Here is a 15,394-nt window from a genome sequence, read left to right as displayed (position 1 = left end):
TTATTTGCAAATAAAGTTTCTATCTATCTACTTGAGCAAGCAATAACAAAAATCTCAAAAGTTAGAAGCATACATTTAGAATGCTTTATGACAAATTGCACTGTTAAATGCTGCTTACACTGCTGCTACACATTGCAAAGAGAATAATAAGACTTCCAATACCTTTGTAAATGTTCCAAATCCTCCGGTCACAGATTTAGGACTTTGTACCTTGGAGTGACTCCCAATTGGACACAGAGGTGGCATGGTTGCAAAGAGAGAGTCTTCTTGCTAGAATTATACAAAGCAGACAATTAAGTTAACTATACAATTATTATTTTTTAAGCACTATGATACAAGAAATGGGCTTATTCAAGACAAGGAACATAAGCCAACCCGGGCTTGCAAAAAGTTCTGGGTTTCATGGGGAGTTAACGACACAAAGTTTTATTACCTTAAAGCCGTTGGTTCAGTTGTGATTCTAAAATGAAAGAGAATCTAAACTTCTAACATTCATACTTTTGTTTATTGTATCATACGTTATGCTGCCCTCCTTTAAATACTGAACTCTTAGTAATAAATGTACTCAACTGAACAGTTAAATGACAGGTGCAAAAATAATGTTTAGTGCATTTAACTGGTTAGCAGCCCTAGTTAGGTACAGAAATAGAGATCCTCGCTTTTAGGAGGGCTTCAATTCATTAAAATATTCCCAAATACAATGAGCTTGTTACTGAACGCATGTTGTTCAATACAAATCACCATCATTAACCTGGGCCAAGTTTGGTTAAAACGGCACAGAACTTGCTACGTAGAGATGCTTTCATAAGTGACAAAGGAATGGCTTTCTCTACTACTTTTGCATTAACACCCAAGTTGCATAGGAAACAATTCTAGACAAAACTTATCTCATTTTAAATGCTAGAAGCAGTCTATTGAAACACACAACAAGCTTTTGTAAGCAGTAATAAAAGCAAGTTCCAAATTCTGCTACCAATCCATCACCTTCTGAAGTACCATTTATCAGCAACAATCTAGCTCTGTACCTTTGAGACTTCTTCCCCAGCCCAGAAGTATACTAACATTATTCGTCTGTGTCAGCTTAAAAAGCCAAATGAATTGCTCCCAGTGCTTCTCTACTGGCGAGGTTCCCAATCACCACTGGCTCTTTGGAATCTCTTTCCCTCACCCCAAATGTTTACATAAATATTATTTTGGCAATGGTAGCTATAAAGTTGTCAAGTGCTACCTCTGTTTTCCCTAAATACAAAATTTGTGCCTACACAGAAGACGACTTAACAAGAAATGCACTCAATAGCCTCAGCTTACTTGTTGATTTTTGGAAATGTGAAACATGTTGCAACTACGGAGATCATGTGTCTTCCACCAATGTAATTTATAAATAGGCCATGCCCAGACTACCCCAGTGAACCATTTTTTTCTCTGGCTGGTGAAGGCAAATTCACTGCCTTACCCTGGAGGAAAAAACTGCCCAAGTCCCTAATCCTATGCATGCTTACCTAGGATGTCAGCTCTATTGAATTCAGTAGGACTTACTTAGAAATAGAGAGACACACGACAGCGTTGCAAATAGGCATTTTGGCTTCTCCAAACACCACTGAAAAACAGGGCCGTGAAATACGGAGAAAATTGTGGTTTTGGTGGGAGAACACTAAGGATAGAGCACTTGAGAGACATTCGAAAGCAGACCCAACACGAGATGTTTGGGATGCAGAAATAAAAAACTTAACCATGTTTTTAAGAGGTTTTATCGCTTACTGCTTGCCACCCTGGGAGAAGCAGTAGGATATAAATTTAATGAATAAATAAAATGAACCAGAACTCTACGAACAGTTTCCAGAAAAAGGGACTACACTGCCATGGAATATCAAAGAATAAAAGACAAAATACTCCACCTGAACAAGTTTCTAAAACAAAACAAAAACAGAAAAGCCAAACAAACGAATGTTACCTTGACAGCGGAGGTTACCAAACTGCTCCCAGGGATCTTTGATACTGGAGATGCTGTCCCTTGAGAGGCTTGAGAAACACTTGAAGCCTTACTTCCAGGGCTACCTATATATTGAGAAATACAACAGCACACATTTGGCCATCCTGGTGTAGCTTCAGTGTGTTCTAACAACTGTCACATTACAGCTCTCTGAACAGAATCACCTTTTCCTTGCTGGACAACTGGTGGAATGGAAGAACCGCTGCCTGCTTGCAAGGAAGGCAACATGGCAGGCGGTTCACAGACAGAGGGGGACACCCACAAAGCCAGAGAGAGGATGGGTGCTCATTTGCCAGTCCGCTTCCCATTTTGTTAGAAAGCAATACACATCTTCTGTGCACATATGCTGAATGCAGCCCCAGAGAATCTACAGCTCTGCAACACTAGGCACAAATCACATGAAAGATGGTTGCCACCATTTCCTACACACTTTCCCCGTCTCTCAGCAGTGTCTCTGAGCTGAAAAGTTCTGGGTGCTAAAGTTCTCCTCCCCACCTTCTACATGCTACACCAGGCTTCCTCAACCTCAGCCCTCCAGATGTTTTGAGACTACAACTCCCAGCATCCCTGACCACTGGTCCTGCTAGCTAGTTTATCATGGGAGTTGTAGGCCAAAAACATCTGGAGGGCCGAGGTTGAGGAAGCCTGTGTTACACTGTAGAACAGAGAACACAGGTAGGAAAAGTGAAGAGCAGTAGCTCAATGGCAGAGCATCTGCCTTGCATGGAGAAGACGCCAGGGTCAAGTCCCAGCATGTCTAGGTAGAGCTGTGAGCGACTCCCTGCTGAAACCCTGGAGAGCTGCTGCCAGTCAGTTTAGACAACTAGATGGACCACTGGTCTGACTTAGTGTAAGATACCTTCCTATGTTCTTAGCATGCACAGAACACAATCACTTTTACAGGGAACTGCTTGCAGTGAAGAAAGTTTGCAGTTGACTATCTATCATGGTATGTCTAAACCTGCAACAAGCTGCTCGATGCAACTAAGGATGGACAAGCAATTCACTTTACAACAACTGCTTGTCCCTGGCAAACTGATCAAAGAGAATGGAAGCGAATGAAGGTAACAAAGCACGCTATAAGGCAGCCTTCATCAACCGAGCGTCTGCAAGATGTTTCGGAGGGATGTTTTGTTGTAGACCAAAATATCCAGAGGGCTGAAGGCTGTTGTAAGGTTTGTGGAGTAAGGAGTCTTAGGAAAATACCTTTTACAAACAAAACAAAAGTTAGTGAGGGAGATGGCTGTTCCACCAGTATCCAGCAATGACAATTAAGACATGAGCACAGAACACAAGGGGTTAGGGGTTATTCTGAGCATTCTGCCTCTGAGGCAAATCAAGGCACACACTGCAAAGGCTCTGGAAAGGAGACCACATTCTTCCCCACCCGCATCTAGTCCACACCTGTGCTGGTGGCTGCTGCCCCAACCGGTTGACCAGGCTTGTCCACAATAACGTAAGGGTTATTGACTACAGGGGTGGTAGCCCCTTGCTTCATATGCACTGGAGTGGAAGTTGGAGTTCGAGGTAGTGGAGAAGGACTTGGGGTCGATATTGGAGATCCTAAGGAAACAGAAAGGAATTCTCCATTGTACATGTCAGACAGATATCCAAAGTGAAGGTAGCGTAGTGACGACAACAACAATAGAAGCAATTTGCAGAATCAATTCTACTGCAAGCATAGAAGCAGCTCCATGAAAATCAGGCACCTACTGTGTTTTCTTTAGAAAAAGCCTTCCTTAGAGCACTGGAAGATGCTACTTTTTTCCATCACAACTTCTACAGTCCTTCTATAGAGGACTATGGAAGGAATTATCAAGGTAGTGCTAAGGAGATTGCTCCATCAGATGGAAAAATCTCCCCTCTATTTCCCTTTCCCCCAACAACCTCCAAGCCAATTTGTGAGACACTATAGCAGGGCTCATTAACAGAATCTGGCCCTATGTGCCTATAAGGCTGTGGGCTTCTTCTTGGACAAACATTGCTCATCCCCAGTAGCATTCAACATTTTGCAATGCTTCTTAGCATTTTGCCCCTTATGACCTACGAACTATGGGGTTTACAACCTGGAAGACAGGGGCTCAGTAGACTAGGAGCAAAACTACTCCTAAGTGTGGAGGCTGCATATGTGACATAGCGTCTCCTTGAGTGTCACCATCTCATGCTTCAGGCTTGACTTGTGTGGCACTCCGCCACCCCTCCTCACAACATACAAGATTGTAACTGTACTCAGTGCAAGAGCAGCAAGTTTATTCTTATCTCGCTGTACAACACAATTTGTTGCATAAACCAAGCCATACCTGACACAATCTTGCAACTCATGGTGATGGGCTGAAAAGACTTGCCCGGAGACTCAGCAGGGCTTGGGATTCGACCCTGAGGCACTATTTTGCAACTAGCAGCAATTGGCTGAAAAGCTGAGTTGCCGTGAGAACCAAAAGTAACTTTCTGTGAAGCCAGCTTTGTGGGAGTCCGTTCTAAAGACGATGGCAAGGAATAGAAGGTCGTATGTCTTTCGGCTTCAGATCTGAACCCTGATGAATAAAAGTTGTTGTTTTTTAAGTGTTATGAAGTGTTTGTAGGCAGACAAATCAAAATGTTAAAAACAACTTATTTCTCTCCCTCAGAATGAGCTCTCAATATCTGAAAGGCCGCCATCTCAAAAGCAGTGTAGTGTTTTCCTAATCAGACTATTTATTCCATAAAAAGTTTCTCTTTGCACACCCATGGAAACTGCACACCAACTAGGATGTGTCTCCAATAAGTTCCAGTATCAGAATTTATTCATCATAATGTACTCTACAACATAACACTGTTTAGAACAAAGGAAACGGCCTTATACCTAGCTGGGCTATTGGTCCATAGAGTCTACACTAATTGGCAATAGCTCTCCAGGGTTTTCCCAGCCCTACCTTGAGATGGTCAAGGACTAAACCTGGGACCTTTGGCATGCAAGAGCTATGGCCCTTCCCAATATATGTTAGGGTGGATACATACTATAGATGGACAGATCAGCCAATTTCCAGTCTGGGTCAAATTCTCCTCCAACTCTAAGACACACACATATTATGTTGACCCCCCCCCCCTTATTAATATTTTTACTGAATTTTATTTTTAGTTAATAAATACAAACACAACTGTTAACAACAGAAGGGCCAACTAAAGTAACGTCGGTGTTTTTATTTTACCTTTCTCAACAGAAGTATGCGTAATGGATTCATGCATCTGCTTTATTGGTGAGGATGCTTTTACAGGTGCTGGCATATTTAATGGCAAATGCAACGAGGTGGGGGCATCAGAAAGATCAGAATCTGAAGACTGGGAGAAGACATACTCTTCTCTAAAAGAATGCCGGTGCAATTCAACGTCCACCACCTTTCAAGAGAAAAACAACTATGGTAAGGCAACTGATGACAATACATTTTTTTAAGTGTGCAGAGAGGGACTTCACTGCATACTTAAGATACAAAGGACACCAGTTTCTAAACCTTTTGCACCCATCAACAGAAGCTCCTGGTTTGGGGGAATTGTGTTGGTTTGCTTAAAGTCCACCTGAACTCAAGTTCAAGTAACCTAATAGTTAAGCGACCAACCACAGAAGCAGGTACTGCTCAGAGAACATCAGCTAGTCATATGACATCAGGTGGATCTGATCCCCATCTGAACCAGCAGGGCTTACATTCAGCATTGTTTAAAATCTGCCATCAAATGCAAGCCATACTGCCAATCTGCTAGGGAAGCTGTTCCCAGGTCTGCTTTCAGCAAACATCAAATCCAGTTGGGATCTCCTGAGTGAACTTGACCCCAGCTGTGCAACTTGTATTCAGCACTGAATTTAAATGCTTTACTTGCAAAATGAACAGTCATGAGTCCACTCCAAGGCTTCCAATTGCAATGCTCCCTTTGCAGATGCAATTTTACGTGACACACACCTGACATATGACTTCAGATGAGTGACTGGTGGGTGCAACTGGAATAAAATCGCCTCGACCAGATAGGGTCACCTGTCAGGCCTAATTTGGCCTGCAGGCCAGAGGCTTCCCATGCCTGCCTTAAGAAGTCACAGAAAATCCTGCCTAAGACCAAGAGCAGAAAGCATGTGCATCTCATGTCAATACTAAGCAGACACTGATGGCCAACCCAGTTACCTGTCAAGAGCAGCACACAATTTACAGAGTGTACTTTCAACATGTAAACTGCTTGATAACTATTTTTACTGCTCATACTTTGGGGGACAGGGCGGAGATGGCCAAAGAAAGTGATCACTGTTTCCATTCTACAGTTTACAAGAAAAGCCTGAGAAAACTTTTTAAAAATCATACCGTTTCAGCACCTAGCGTCTGTAGACCTGTGTATGTCCTATCCAACTGTACGAAACAATTAGGAAAGGAAAAGTTTAGGTGTCTTTGTCACAAATATTAGCAAATATACACACATACACAAAACTTAAAGCAATAAACAGAACTGGCAATGCCAATAGGCAGAGTGAGGTTTTGCCCCATGCAGTTGGTTTGGGGTACCACAAAATGCCAGAAAGTTGTTGACTTTTTAATTTCTTATTTTTGTATTTTAACTGCAGAGGGTAGGGGTGGGGAAGAGATGCATGTAGGGTTTTCTGTCTCAGATGCCAGAATGACTGGCATTGGATACTATGCACTTTGACATGTGTGAGCATGGAGGGCTATTTGCTGTTCTGTTTTAGGTTCAGAGATTTCGTTACAATCAAGTAGTATATAAACTTTGTTAAATTAAATAAAACCAGTAAATAAAACACAGTGCCCTGAAATCACCCCAAAGCAAACTATAATAAGAAAAAAGTTAGGACTCTTCTAAAAGCCAAGCAAGAGGGAGCCATACTTATTTCCCTGAGAAGGGCATTGCATCACAGAAGACACAACTATTCTGAACCATAAAAAGACTAGCATGGAACACAGAGTTTACTGTGTTATTTCTTGTGAGAGCAAAACAATAAAAATACAAAGAGAGTATTTTCATCTATGCATTATCATTGCAGCGAAGTTACCTTCAGATGGTGTATGATATCAATTCTTTTGTTCCGGCTGTCTTTGAAATGAATCTGAACCCTGACAGGAAACTCTCCCCAGCCCCGTCTAGTCAGGTGGAAAGGAGGCTCTCTAGAAATAAGGATCATTTTTCAAAACAAAAGTCTTCCACTACATACAAGATACTTCTGAGCTTGGGATTTGGAGGTGCAGAACAAGCAACAAGGCCCACATAAGGTGGAAGACCAGCAAAGAGTTACCATGGTGATATTCAAGTATTCGAGACAGTGCCAAAGAATTTTAAGGATCTTAAGTACCAAACATACTACTCAAATTTTTCAAGCCTCCCTAATATTTGCAGTCTTGGCTATTTGACTTTAGAAAGGTTTTATAATCTGTTGACCTCCCTATGTTGTATGACAGTTGCCCTCAGAGGTGTCTGGTACCTTCATTGCACAGCTTTGGGCAAATGCTAAAGACTCCTTACCCTGGATTTTGACACTTGAGATGTATATTTTTAGGACCGATCTTATTTTTGTAATGTTGAGTGGTTTTAAATTGTTTACAGTGCTGTTTAATATTGTGTTTTAATATTAATGTTGTGTTCCTCATTTAGTAACCCGCTCCCATTGCTCTGCCCCAGCTTTTGCCAACCTGACAGTTTGAAAGCACACATGTGCAAGTAGATAAATAGATACTGCTGTGGCAGGAAGTCAAACAACATTTCCATGCACTCTGGCACTCGTCACGATGTCCTGTTGCACCAGAAGCGGTTTAGTCATGCTGGCCACATGACCCGGAAAGCTGTCTGTGGACAAACGCCGGCACCCTCAGCCTGAAGTGAGTTGAATGCCGCACCCCACAGTCGCCTCTGACTGGACTTAACTGTCCAGGGGTCCTTTACCTTTTTACCTATTAACCTGCCCTGGAACCTTAGGGTGAAGGGAGAGTAATAAATTGTAATAATCATCATCGTTGTCCATTGGCCATGTTGGCTGGGGCTAGTGGGAGCTGGCTGGAGGCCAACAACATCTGAAGAACCCCGGGTTCCCCAGCTGCAATATAGCTAAATACACATCTCAGCACCATGCTTAGAAAAACAGACAGAAAGCTGAAATTCTGAGAAGGCACACAGATGGGGTGAGGAGCTGAGCTGCTTCACACAATCTCTGCCATCTGTTTTCTGCTCAGTATGCCTTTTGTTTCTGCCGGGCTCCAGATACAGGCTTACTCATGCATAAGATCTTGACTGAAAAACAGCAGGTAGGGGAAGGGTTATGCACTCTTCTGCGTTTACCTTCTTGGGCATATGATGCCACATATCAGCCAGAGAGGATTTGAACCCCCTTCCCAGAGTACTGGAACCCAACCCCTAAGTAAAAATCACTGAGGTTCTGAAAATCTGTCAGTCAGTTGGGGCAAGTTGGAAGTTTCACCGAAAGTGCTGTTACCTGACTTCAACAAGATCGTTAGGTTTGTAGCTGGGATGAAGGAAGAACCAGACTTTCTTAACAAAGTGATCAATGCTGGGTTCTCTTCGGGACCCTCGTACATATACCATCCACTTATGAGTGGACTGGTCATTCTCTTCTCTCTTGTCAGGAGGAATGTACCTGGCAGAGGGCAGAAATAATCACTTAAATCAATTCCACTACATTTTGAAATATTAAACCGCACACTGTTTAGCCATTTCTCTAGGTGCGATCCACATTCCAGGCGAACAGTCAAAGAACACACAAGAACAAGACTTCAGGTACTAACTTGGAGACATTGCCAACTACTATGGTTTTCTTCACAAACAGCCGCGAATGTTCATCATTTGAGTGACCAGCATTTCTCAGGCCCCCTTTGTGACCTCTAGCAACACCAGAAGTGCCCTGGGGACAAAATAGAAATCTGTTTAGAAATCTGCTTACGCACACATTTACTCTAATTTTATCCCCCTGCAAGGAAAATGCAGCTACTGTTTAAGTTGCAAAAAGGACATACACCTGTCTGCAGTAAAAGGTCAATAGAGAACAACCCTGAAAATGATAAAACGACCAGCATATTTTAAAATACCCGTTTTAAAGGTATTTAGCACATTTGCAAATCTAAGCAAGAGTAGGGAGACGTGGAGCTGCTGCAGAACAAAAAAAAAAGGTCAATTTAGGTACATTCCATGAAAAAAAAATTCTGCCTCATCACGTAAAGGGCTAGGTCTGCCAATACTGGGGATTAAATTTCTTTTCATTCCTTTGAGGGACAGGGACCGTAATTCCCTCACATTAAAAAACTAAGATGAAAATAACCCATTTCTCTGCCCTCTCCAAACGTGTTGTAGAAACTGAACTAACTTTGAGCCATTTAATGTTATTAATGTCTCACTCTGGGACAATCTGCCAAGACATGGACTAGAAAGCACCTAACTGATGTAATCACTTCTAAATTATCTACAAACTTAATGTTTGACTGTATTATTTGAATTGTATATGCATGGAACATTTATTGGAGAGGTGTATATAGGGATTATTTGTTCCATATATTTTTAGAAGCTGAAAAATAAAAGTTAAGAAGGGGGGGAATGTTGTGGATGATGGAGCACAATGATTTTGAAATTATTGCTGCACATAGTGCTACATCAGCAGAAAACAGGCAGCAAAAAGCAATATAACGAGACCTGTAATTGACCCCTTTCTACAACAGTGCTAATGAGGGGTGTTGAAGATGAAACCATCTCTGTGGATTTCAGAAGACATAGCAGAAGTCAGGAATATATTTGCCATGTCTGCCTTTGTATACAAAAGAACACTATTTCCCCCCCCTTCCTCCTGCCTTGTTTTAAAACCTCAGGTTCATTTTACCTGCCCAGAATTCTTGCTCAGCCTCTGGTCGAGCTTGTTTGATAATCGCTCTTCTACATCCAGGTTGCCATTGTCCTTTCCCATCAAATAGTCCATGTGCTGGGATGATTCACTCTCTGAATGGTTAACTGACAGAGTTTCTGACCCCTGATTAGCCGGAGATGATGATCTGGAGGGAGATTCCAAAAATCTCTTGATAGATGGATGGTTAAAAACCATAGGATCACAGGTCTTGGTTCCCTGAAACAACAAAGAAGGCAGCACATCTCAATTTTGCTCAGAATTAAAGTTATGACAGAAAGTAACATGTCCACCTGATCAAAGCATATATTGTGCTGATAAACACTTGCAGAGTGTAGCAGAAGCACCCATCTGACCATGGCTTCCTTGGAGGTTGCAGACCACCAAACATCTGGCAGTTTTCCTTTTTTGTAAATGCAATTTTTTTTTCAAAAAGTCACATGCTCCATTACTATCAGTTTTACCTCTCCGACTTTAAGAAGACCAGCAGAAGCATAGTAGTTTGCAACAATGCAGGCTCGCAGTTTATCCATCATTCTTCTTGCTTCAATCAAGCGCTATGAAAAGGGGGGGGGGAGAGAAGATGAAAGTCCCATTATGTAGTGACTGTAACCCTTCCCATAGAATACTGAGCTTGAAATCTATATACCTGATCTATGACTTCAATCTCATGTTCTTTATTCTTCATTTCTACAGAAAACTGTTCTTTAATAATTGCTTCAATCTTCTGTACTGCAGCATCTCGTGCTGTTCAGGAAGAGTCCACAAAGAAGAAGAATATTCTTATGGGCAAGAAAGTTAAGGCCATTTGCAACAACACAGTCCTCCATGCCTGGAAGACGATGTGGATTTCTGGCTTAATTTTTGCTTGCATTTTAGTATCAAAATGACCAGGCCAAGTATGAAGAAATGAAAAAAGTACACCATTCTTATTTGTTTATATGTGTGTGTGCACCCATGTACAAGAATAATATGTAATATTTTAAAGAACCACAATACAATAACTGATATATGAACACATGAATGACAGCTCCAAAATCTGAAGATTGGTGAAAGAAAGCTCTTACAAGGGCTTGATGAAGTTAAACAGACAATCACTCAATCCATTTCAGGAGATCTTCATCAAAAGCCTAGTTGGACACATAAATTCAGCAACCCATATGTGGACCAAACTACACATTTGGTTAGATGCATAGCTTGCACCCAAATGTTTTATATTTTTATATAAGTGTGTGTGTGTGTGTGTGTGTGTGTGTGTGTGAGAGAGAGAGAGAGAGAGAGAGAGAGAGAGAGAGAGAGAGACTAATTAAGCTCATAGCTGTGGTGCAGGTGGTGGTTTGTTGTTGTTGTTTTTTTAAAATCCACTGCCACAGAACATGTGAGAAGAGTGTTGTAATATCAAGTATTATTGCAGTTCAGGTACAGTCTGGCTATAGCAATTTAAGTTTTTAATAAAATTAAATGGGAAATGGTGGCACTTGATCCATCAGTCAAGCTCTTGAATTTCACACAAAGAAACATTGAAACCAATTCTATTAGTGTGAAAGAAAAACAGCAGTGTTCTGCATATTTTAGAAATCTAACACAAACCAATACCTATAGACAGACTATATTCTACTCCTCTTATCTCTGTCCCACTTCAATTTTCGAATTTATTTTTTATTTTTTACCTGACTGCTCAACTGCTTTATGACGTTTATTTGTAGGTACATGCGAGATCTCCTCGTAGTCTGGGTCCATCTCTTCTATAGTTCTTTTGATTCCTGACATGTTTGGCGATTTCACTAGAGGGAAGGGGGGGGGGACAAACAGTGCATTCAAACATCTGAGAACATCTTTCCATTTATAAAGTCACATTGCAGAAGAAGTAAACCTTCCAACTGGGTGGAAGAATACAGATCTATTTATATGCTACTTGCGTGTAGGGTACTCATAGTTTCAACCCAGAACAGGACCACGCTTTTCATCTCACAATGTCTTGCTATATCTATTCTGATGATGGCACATTGAAACATGGTTGCCTCCGAAGGAACCCCTACACATAAACAACTGCTAACAATTAGGGGCTCTGCAGGATTAGGAACCCTGTGCACTTAAACACAAGCAGTGCAACATGCAGACATCAGATAGTGGAGCTAGCAGAACACCACAATATCAGGAGAAACGCAGCCCTGCATCAGCTTGAAATCTTGAGTAATATCACACAAGTAATATGTGAACTCAGCTTCTGTCTCAACAGCTTCCCAAAACTCCACCAAGATCTACAAAGTAATTCAGCTCATTCAAACTGGATTATGAATTGAGCTACTTTGCAGTAAGAACCTGTCCTATTTTTCTTTTTTCTTATTTTCCTCTTTAAAAAAAAAAGCTCTTTTGGTCTATGAATCAGAGTAAGTACCTTGTTTTTCTTTGAACTATCAAAAGCGATAGTCACACAAAAACTCATTCGCACATCTATTGCTGGCTACATTTCTACGAGTTTCTCTTGTTTTTTGCGGGAGGTAACCATCTGAAATGCCTGCTAAATCGAGGTGACCATGACAGGATAAACATGATATTAAAAAATTAGAAATAAACCACTAGACCACAGGCAAAGACAGCTCCACTATACAGCCTCCAAATCTCTGAAAAGTTATCATCCTAACGGAGCCTCAAATAACAAAGTGAAAAGAGTCCAGTCCAACAGATTTTGCAGTAACAATAGTGTTAGTCAGGCATTCTGAAGCTATGGAGAGCAACTACAATGAGGGCACCCCATAAGGATGAGCAAGGTATTCAGACTTATCATTATGTTCACACTCCAGAAGCGTGTTTTCCGGGGCTCTAAAATGTGTCGTGAGTTCAGAAGGCTCCCAATTGTCCTCTAACTTGGAGGGTGAAGAGAATAACAAAGGACAAAGCACCATACCCATCCCTCTGTGTGTGCATCTATTGCAATAATTTATCTACACAGCATCAGAACACCTGAGGGCTACTATTACTGCATAATCTGCTATTATGATGAACTATTTTCATTTTGTTGTTTGCGACACCAGACAGATATTCTTCATATTACTACTCATGGGGGGTGAAGAGAATGGCAACAAGGGGGGACAGAGCTACCGCCCGTGCCCCCCTTGGATTATTCTTCTACCAGGCATCAGAATGCCTAGAGAGGGCGAATGTGTGAGCAGCCGCCAACAAAGCCCCTAATGCTGCACAATTATTTCTTCATACATTGTCGAAACCTTCCTTTTGCTGTTCATTCTCCTTAGCAAAGTTATGTGCGAAGACATGTGAGTGAATACATAGATGTCTTCAGTGAATGACTCACACAGAAAGACAATGAAAGGCCATTATGAATGGAAAAACCCTTTCTGCAATATTTTACCTCAGATGTGTCAAAAAGGCAGAATCTGTTTTCCTTCAAATGTCACCGTATCTCTGTTGAAGGCTGTTCAGTTTCCTTTTCAGTGACCCCTGTTGAATAAAAACTCTTTTAGACAAGTGAAAGCAATCGTTTTCTTGAAGCTCAAGTTTCCCAGCATGTTCTATTACGAGCAGAATAGTATTTCAATTTCCAACTGAATTTACCAAATCACAACTACGAGTGACCAAAGCAAAACAAGTTGATAGCTCAAGCTATTATTAGGCATTACAAAATGCTGCTTTGGTGCATTACTACCAAACACCGTGGGACTTAAAAGCTCATTTGTACTACTAAGCACAATGGGGCTTACTTCAGAATAGATGTAGGAATATAAGATTGCACTGGAAAGCAAGTTATGATGGGTCTACAAAGAAGCTGGCACAGGAACAGTGAGTCACTGTGGCATGCTAGTTTGCAAAGGAGCCATTTGTGCTATTAGGAGCCAACTTTGCGAGGGTCTTCAGAACAAGCCTGAATGACTGCCGGAGCATCAAGGGAAAGCACACCAAGGATGGCTCCTAGCAGGATGTTCACCCATCATAACAATAATCCCCAGCAAAACTCAGTAGGGTGGCCTTTGGGAAGACCCCTTTGAGAAACAACAATGCGCTGGTCCTATGTGTGCCTGGCAACTTGTTTCCAGGTGGCCATAAAATCTTTAACATCCCGATCCTTTGCAAAGTTAGGCGAACCAGTTGCAGTCCGCGGGACAGGTAGCAAAGTCGACGCGGGACTGGGGCTGCACGTGCCCGCAAGACTGCAGCTCCCAGAGGGCTAACTTGGAGTAAAGTTAACCATAAGCTACCGCGGGTCTTCCTTCCAGCAGCAAGTAAGCACGGCCAGGATCGGGGTGCGAGATGGGACTTTTCGGCTCCCGCGCCGACCGAGTTGCACAAGCGAGCAAACTTCGGGGACTCCCGCGGAGGCGAGCGCCTCGACACCCCCTTCTTGCGAAGGGGACCCCCGCGCCTGCCGCCAGAGTCGAGGCCCCGCGCCAGAGGGGGGCGCTCTCCTCCCCGCGCGCAAACGCCCCGCTCCTCCTCAGCCCCGCGGGCGGGAAGCGGAGCTCCGACTCGGGGCCGCGCAACTCACCCGCCTTCGCCGAAGACGTCCCGACGGGCCGCCGCCGCCAGTCCCTTTCGCCTCCGCCCAGCCCTGCGCTCCAGCGAGGCCAGCGTCTCTACCGCGCAGCCGCCATCAACTCCGTCCCCTCTCGCCTGCCCGTCACGGCGACGGCGGGGCGCGGCTGCGCAGGCGGAGAGCGGAGAAGGGGCGGGCATTGGGAGAAGCCGGTTTCGCGAGGGGGCGCCGCCGGCAGGGCGCTCTCTTTGCAGCCGCGAAGCATCTCCCGCGTCCTAAAGCCCAGAGGCTGCAGGAGCCGAGGAGCTGGTTTCTTTCTTTCTTTCTTTCTTTCTTTCTTTCTTTCTTTCTTTCTTTCTTTCTTTCTTTCTTTCTTTCTTTCTTTCTTTCTTTCTTTCTTTCTTTCTTTCTTTCCTTCCTTCCTTCCTTCCTTCCTTCCTTCCTTCCTTCCTTCCTTCCTTCCTTCCTTCCTTCCTTCCTTCCTTCCTTCCTTCCTTGAGAAAGGGTTGTGGTTTTTTTTAGTACTTTTCCTTTCTTCTTATGACTAATGTTTTATCACCTGTTGCCTTGGTCGTTGGCGATTTTTAATTGCTTTTTGCAACATTGTTTTTGTCCCGTAGCAATTCGGGCCCCACAATAGTAATAAAAAGGGGACTGCTAGTTTGCAATATTAGGGGTTAGAATTTGGGAAGCTGGTCCGTTATAGAGCAGCAGCACACACCCCCCCCCCAAATCGGGCTAAATTTAAAATGAACCTAGAACCAATGTAGTGGTAGATTTTTGAACGGCTCCTTAAGCTGTGATTTTGGGCAATGGGTTGCCCTTTAGTATATAGATCACATGCAACCGGAAAGGACGAGATTTCTCAGCTGATCTCTCACGAACAAGGAGTCCAAAAGAAAGAAGAGGGGGGAATTCCTCGTCTCCACATATCTGCTGCCCACCTTTTTTCCAGGCTTGACGAATCCTTTCATGAGATAAATGATGCTCCCAAACTCTTTCGCCAAGTTCCCATAACTCTTCATCAACAACATTAACATGGGGATCT

General features: G+C 42.8%; 1 protein-coding gene across 1 annotated transcript in view; it reads right to left on the bottom strand.

The window, feature by feature from the left end:
* The window catches only part of YEATS2 (YEATS domain containing 2), a 43,514-nt gene extending 29,005 nt beyond the window's left edge, over positions 1-14,509 (bottom strand). The window contains exons 1-15 of the mRNA XM_081191103.1: positions 14,359-14,509; positions 13,228-13,316; positions 11,528-11,641; positions 10,507-10,604; positions 10,322-10,414; positions 9,837-10,076; positions 8,755-8,870; positions 8,445-8,606; positions 7,014-7,125; positions 6,313-6,357; positions 5,179-5,365; positions 4,291-4,524; positions 3,395-3,553; positions 1,952-2,055; positions 163-270 (exon numbers count right to left, since the gene is read on the bottom strand). Coding sequence (XP_081047229.1) covers positions 163-270; positions 1,952-2,055; positions 3,395-3,553; positions 4,291-4,524; positions 5,179-5,365; positions 6,313-6,357; positions 7,014-7,125; positions 8,445-8,606; positions 8,755-8,870; positions 9,837-10,076; positions 10,322-10,414; positions 10,507-10,604; positions 11,528-11,627 — 1,758 coding nt within the window. The 5' untranslated portion in view covers positions 11,628-11,641; positions 13,228-13,316; positions 14,359-14,509. The remainder of the gene's footprint in view (positions 1-162; positions 271-1,951; positions 2,056-3,394; positions 3,554-4,290; positions 4,525-5,178; positions 5,366-6,312; positions 6,358-7,013; positions 7,126-8,444; positions 8,607-8,754; positions 8,871-9,836; positions 10,077-10,321; positions 10,415-10,506; positions 10,605-11,527; positions 11,642-13,227; positions 13,317-14,358) is intronic.
* Between the last annotated feature and the right edge of the window lie 885 nt (positions 14,510-15,394).

Source organism: Podarcis bocagei (genome assembly GCF_964188305.1).
Source record: "Podarcis bocagei genome assembly, chromosome: 4".
Taxonomy (NCBI): Eukaryota; Metazoa; Chordata; class Lepidosauria; order Squamata; family Lacertidae; genus Podarcis; species Podarcis bocagei.
Note: the sequence above shows the minus strand (reverse complement) of the source record. Positions and strands in the feature narration are given on the sequence as shown.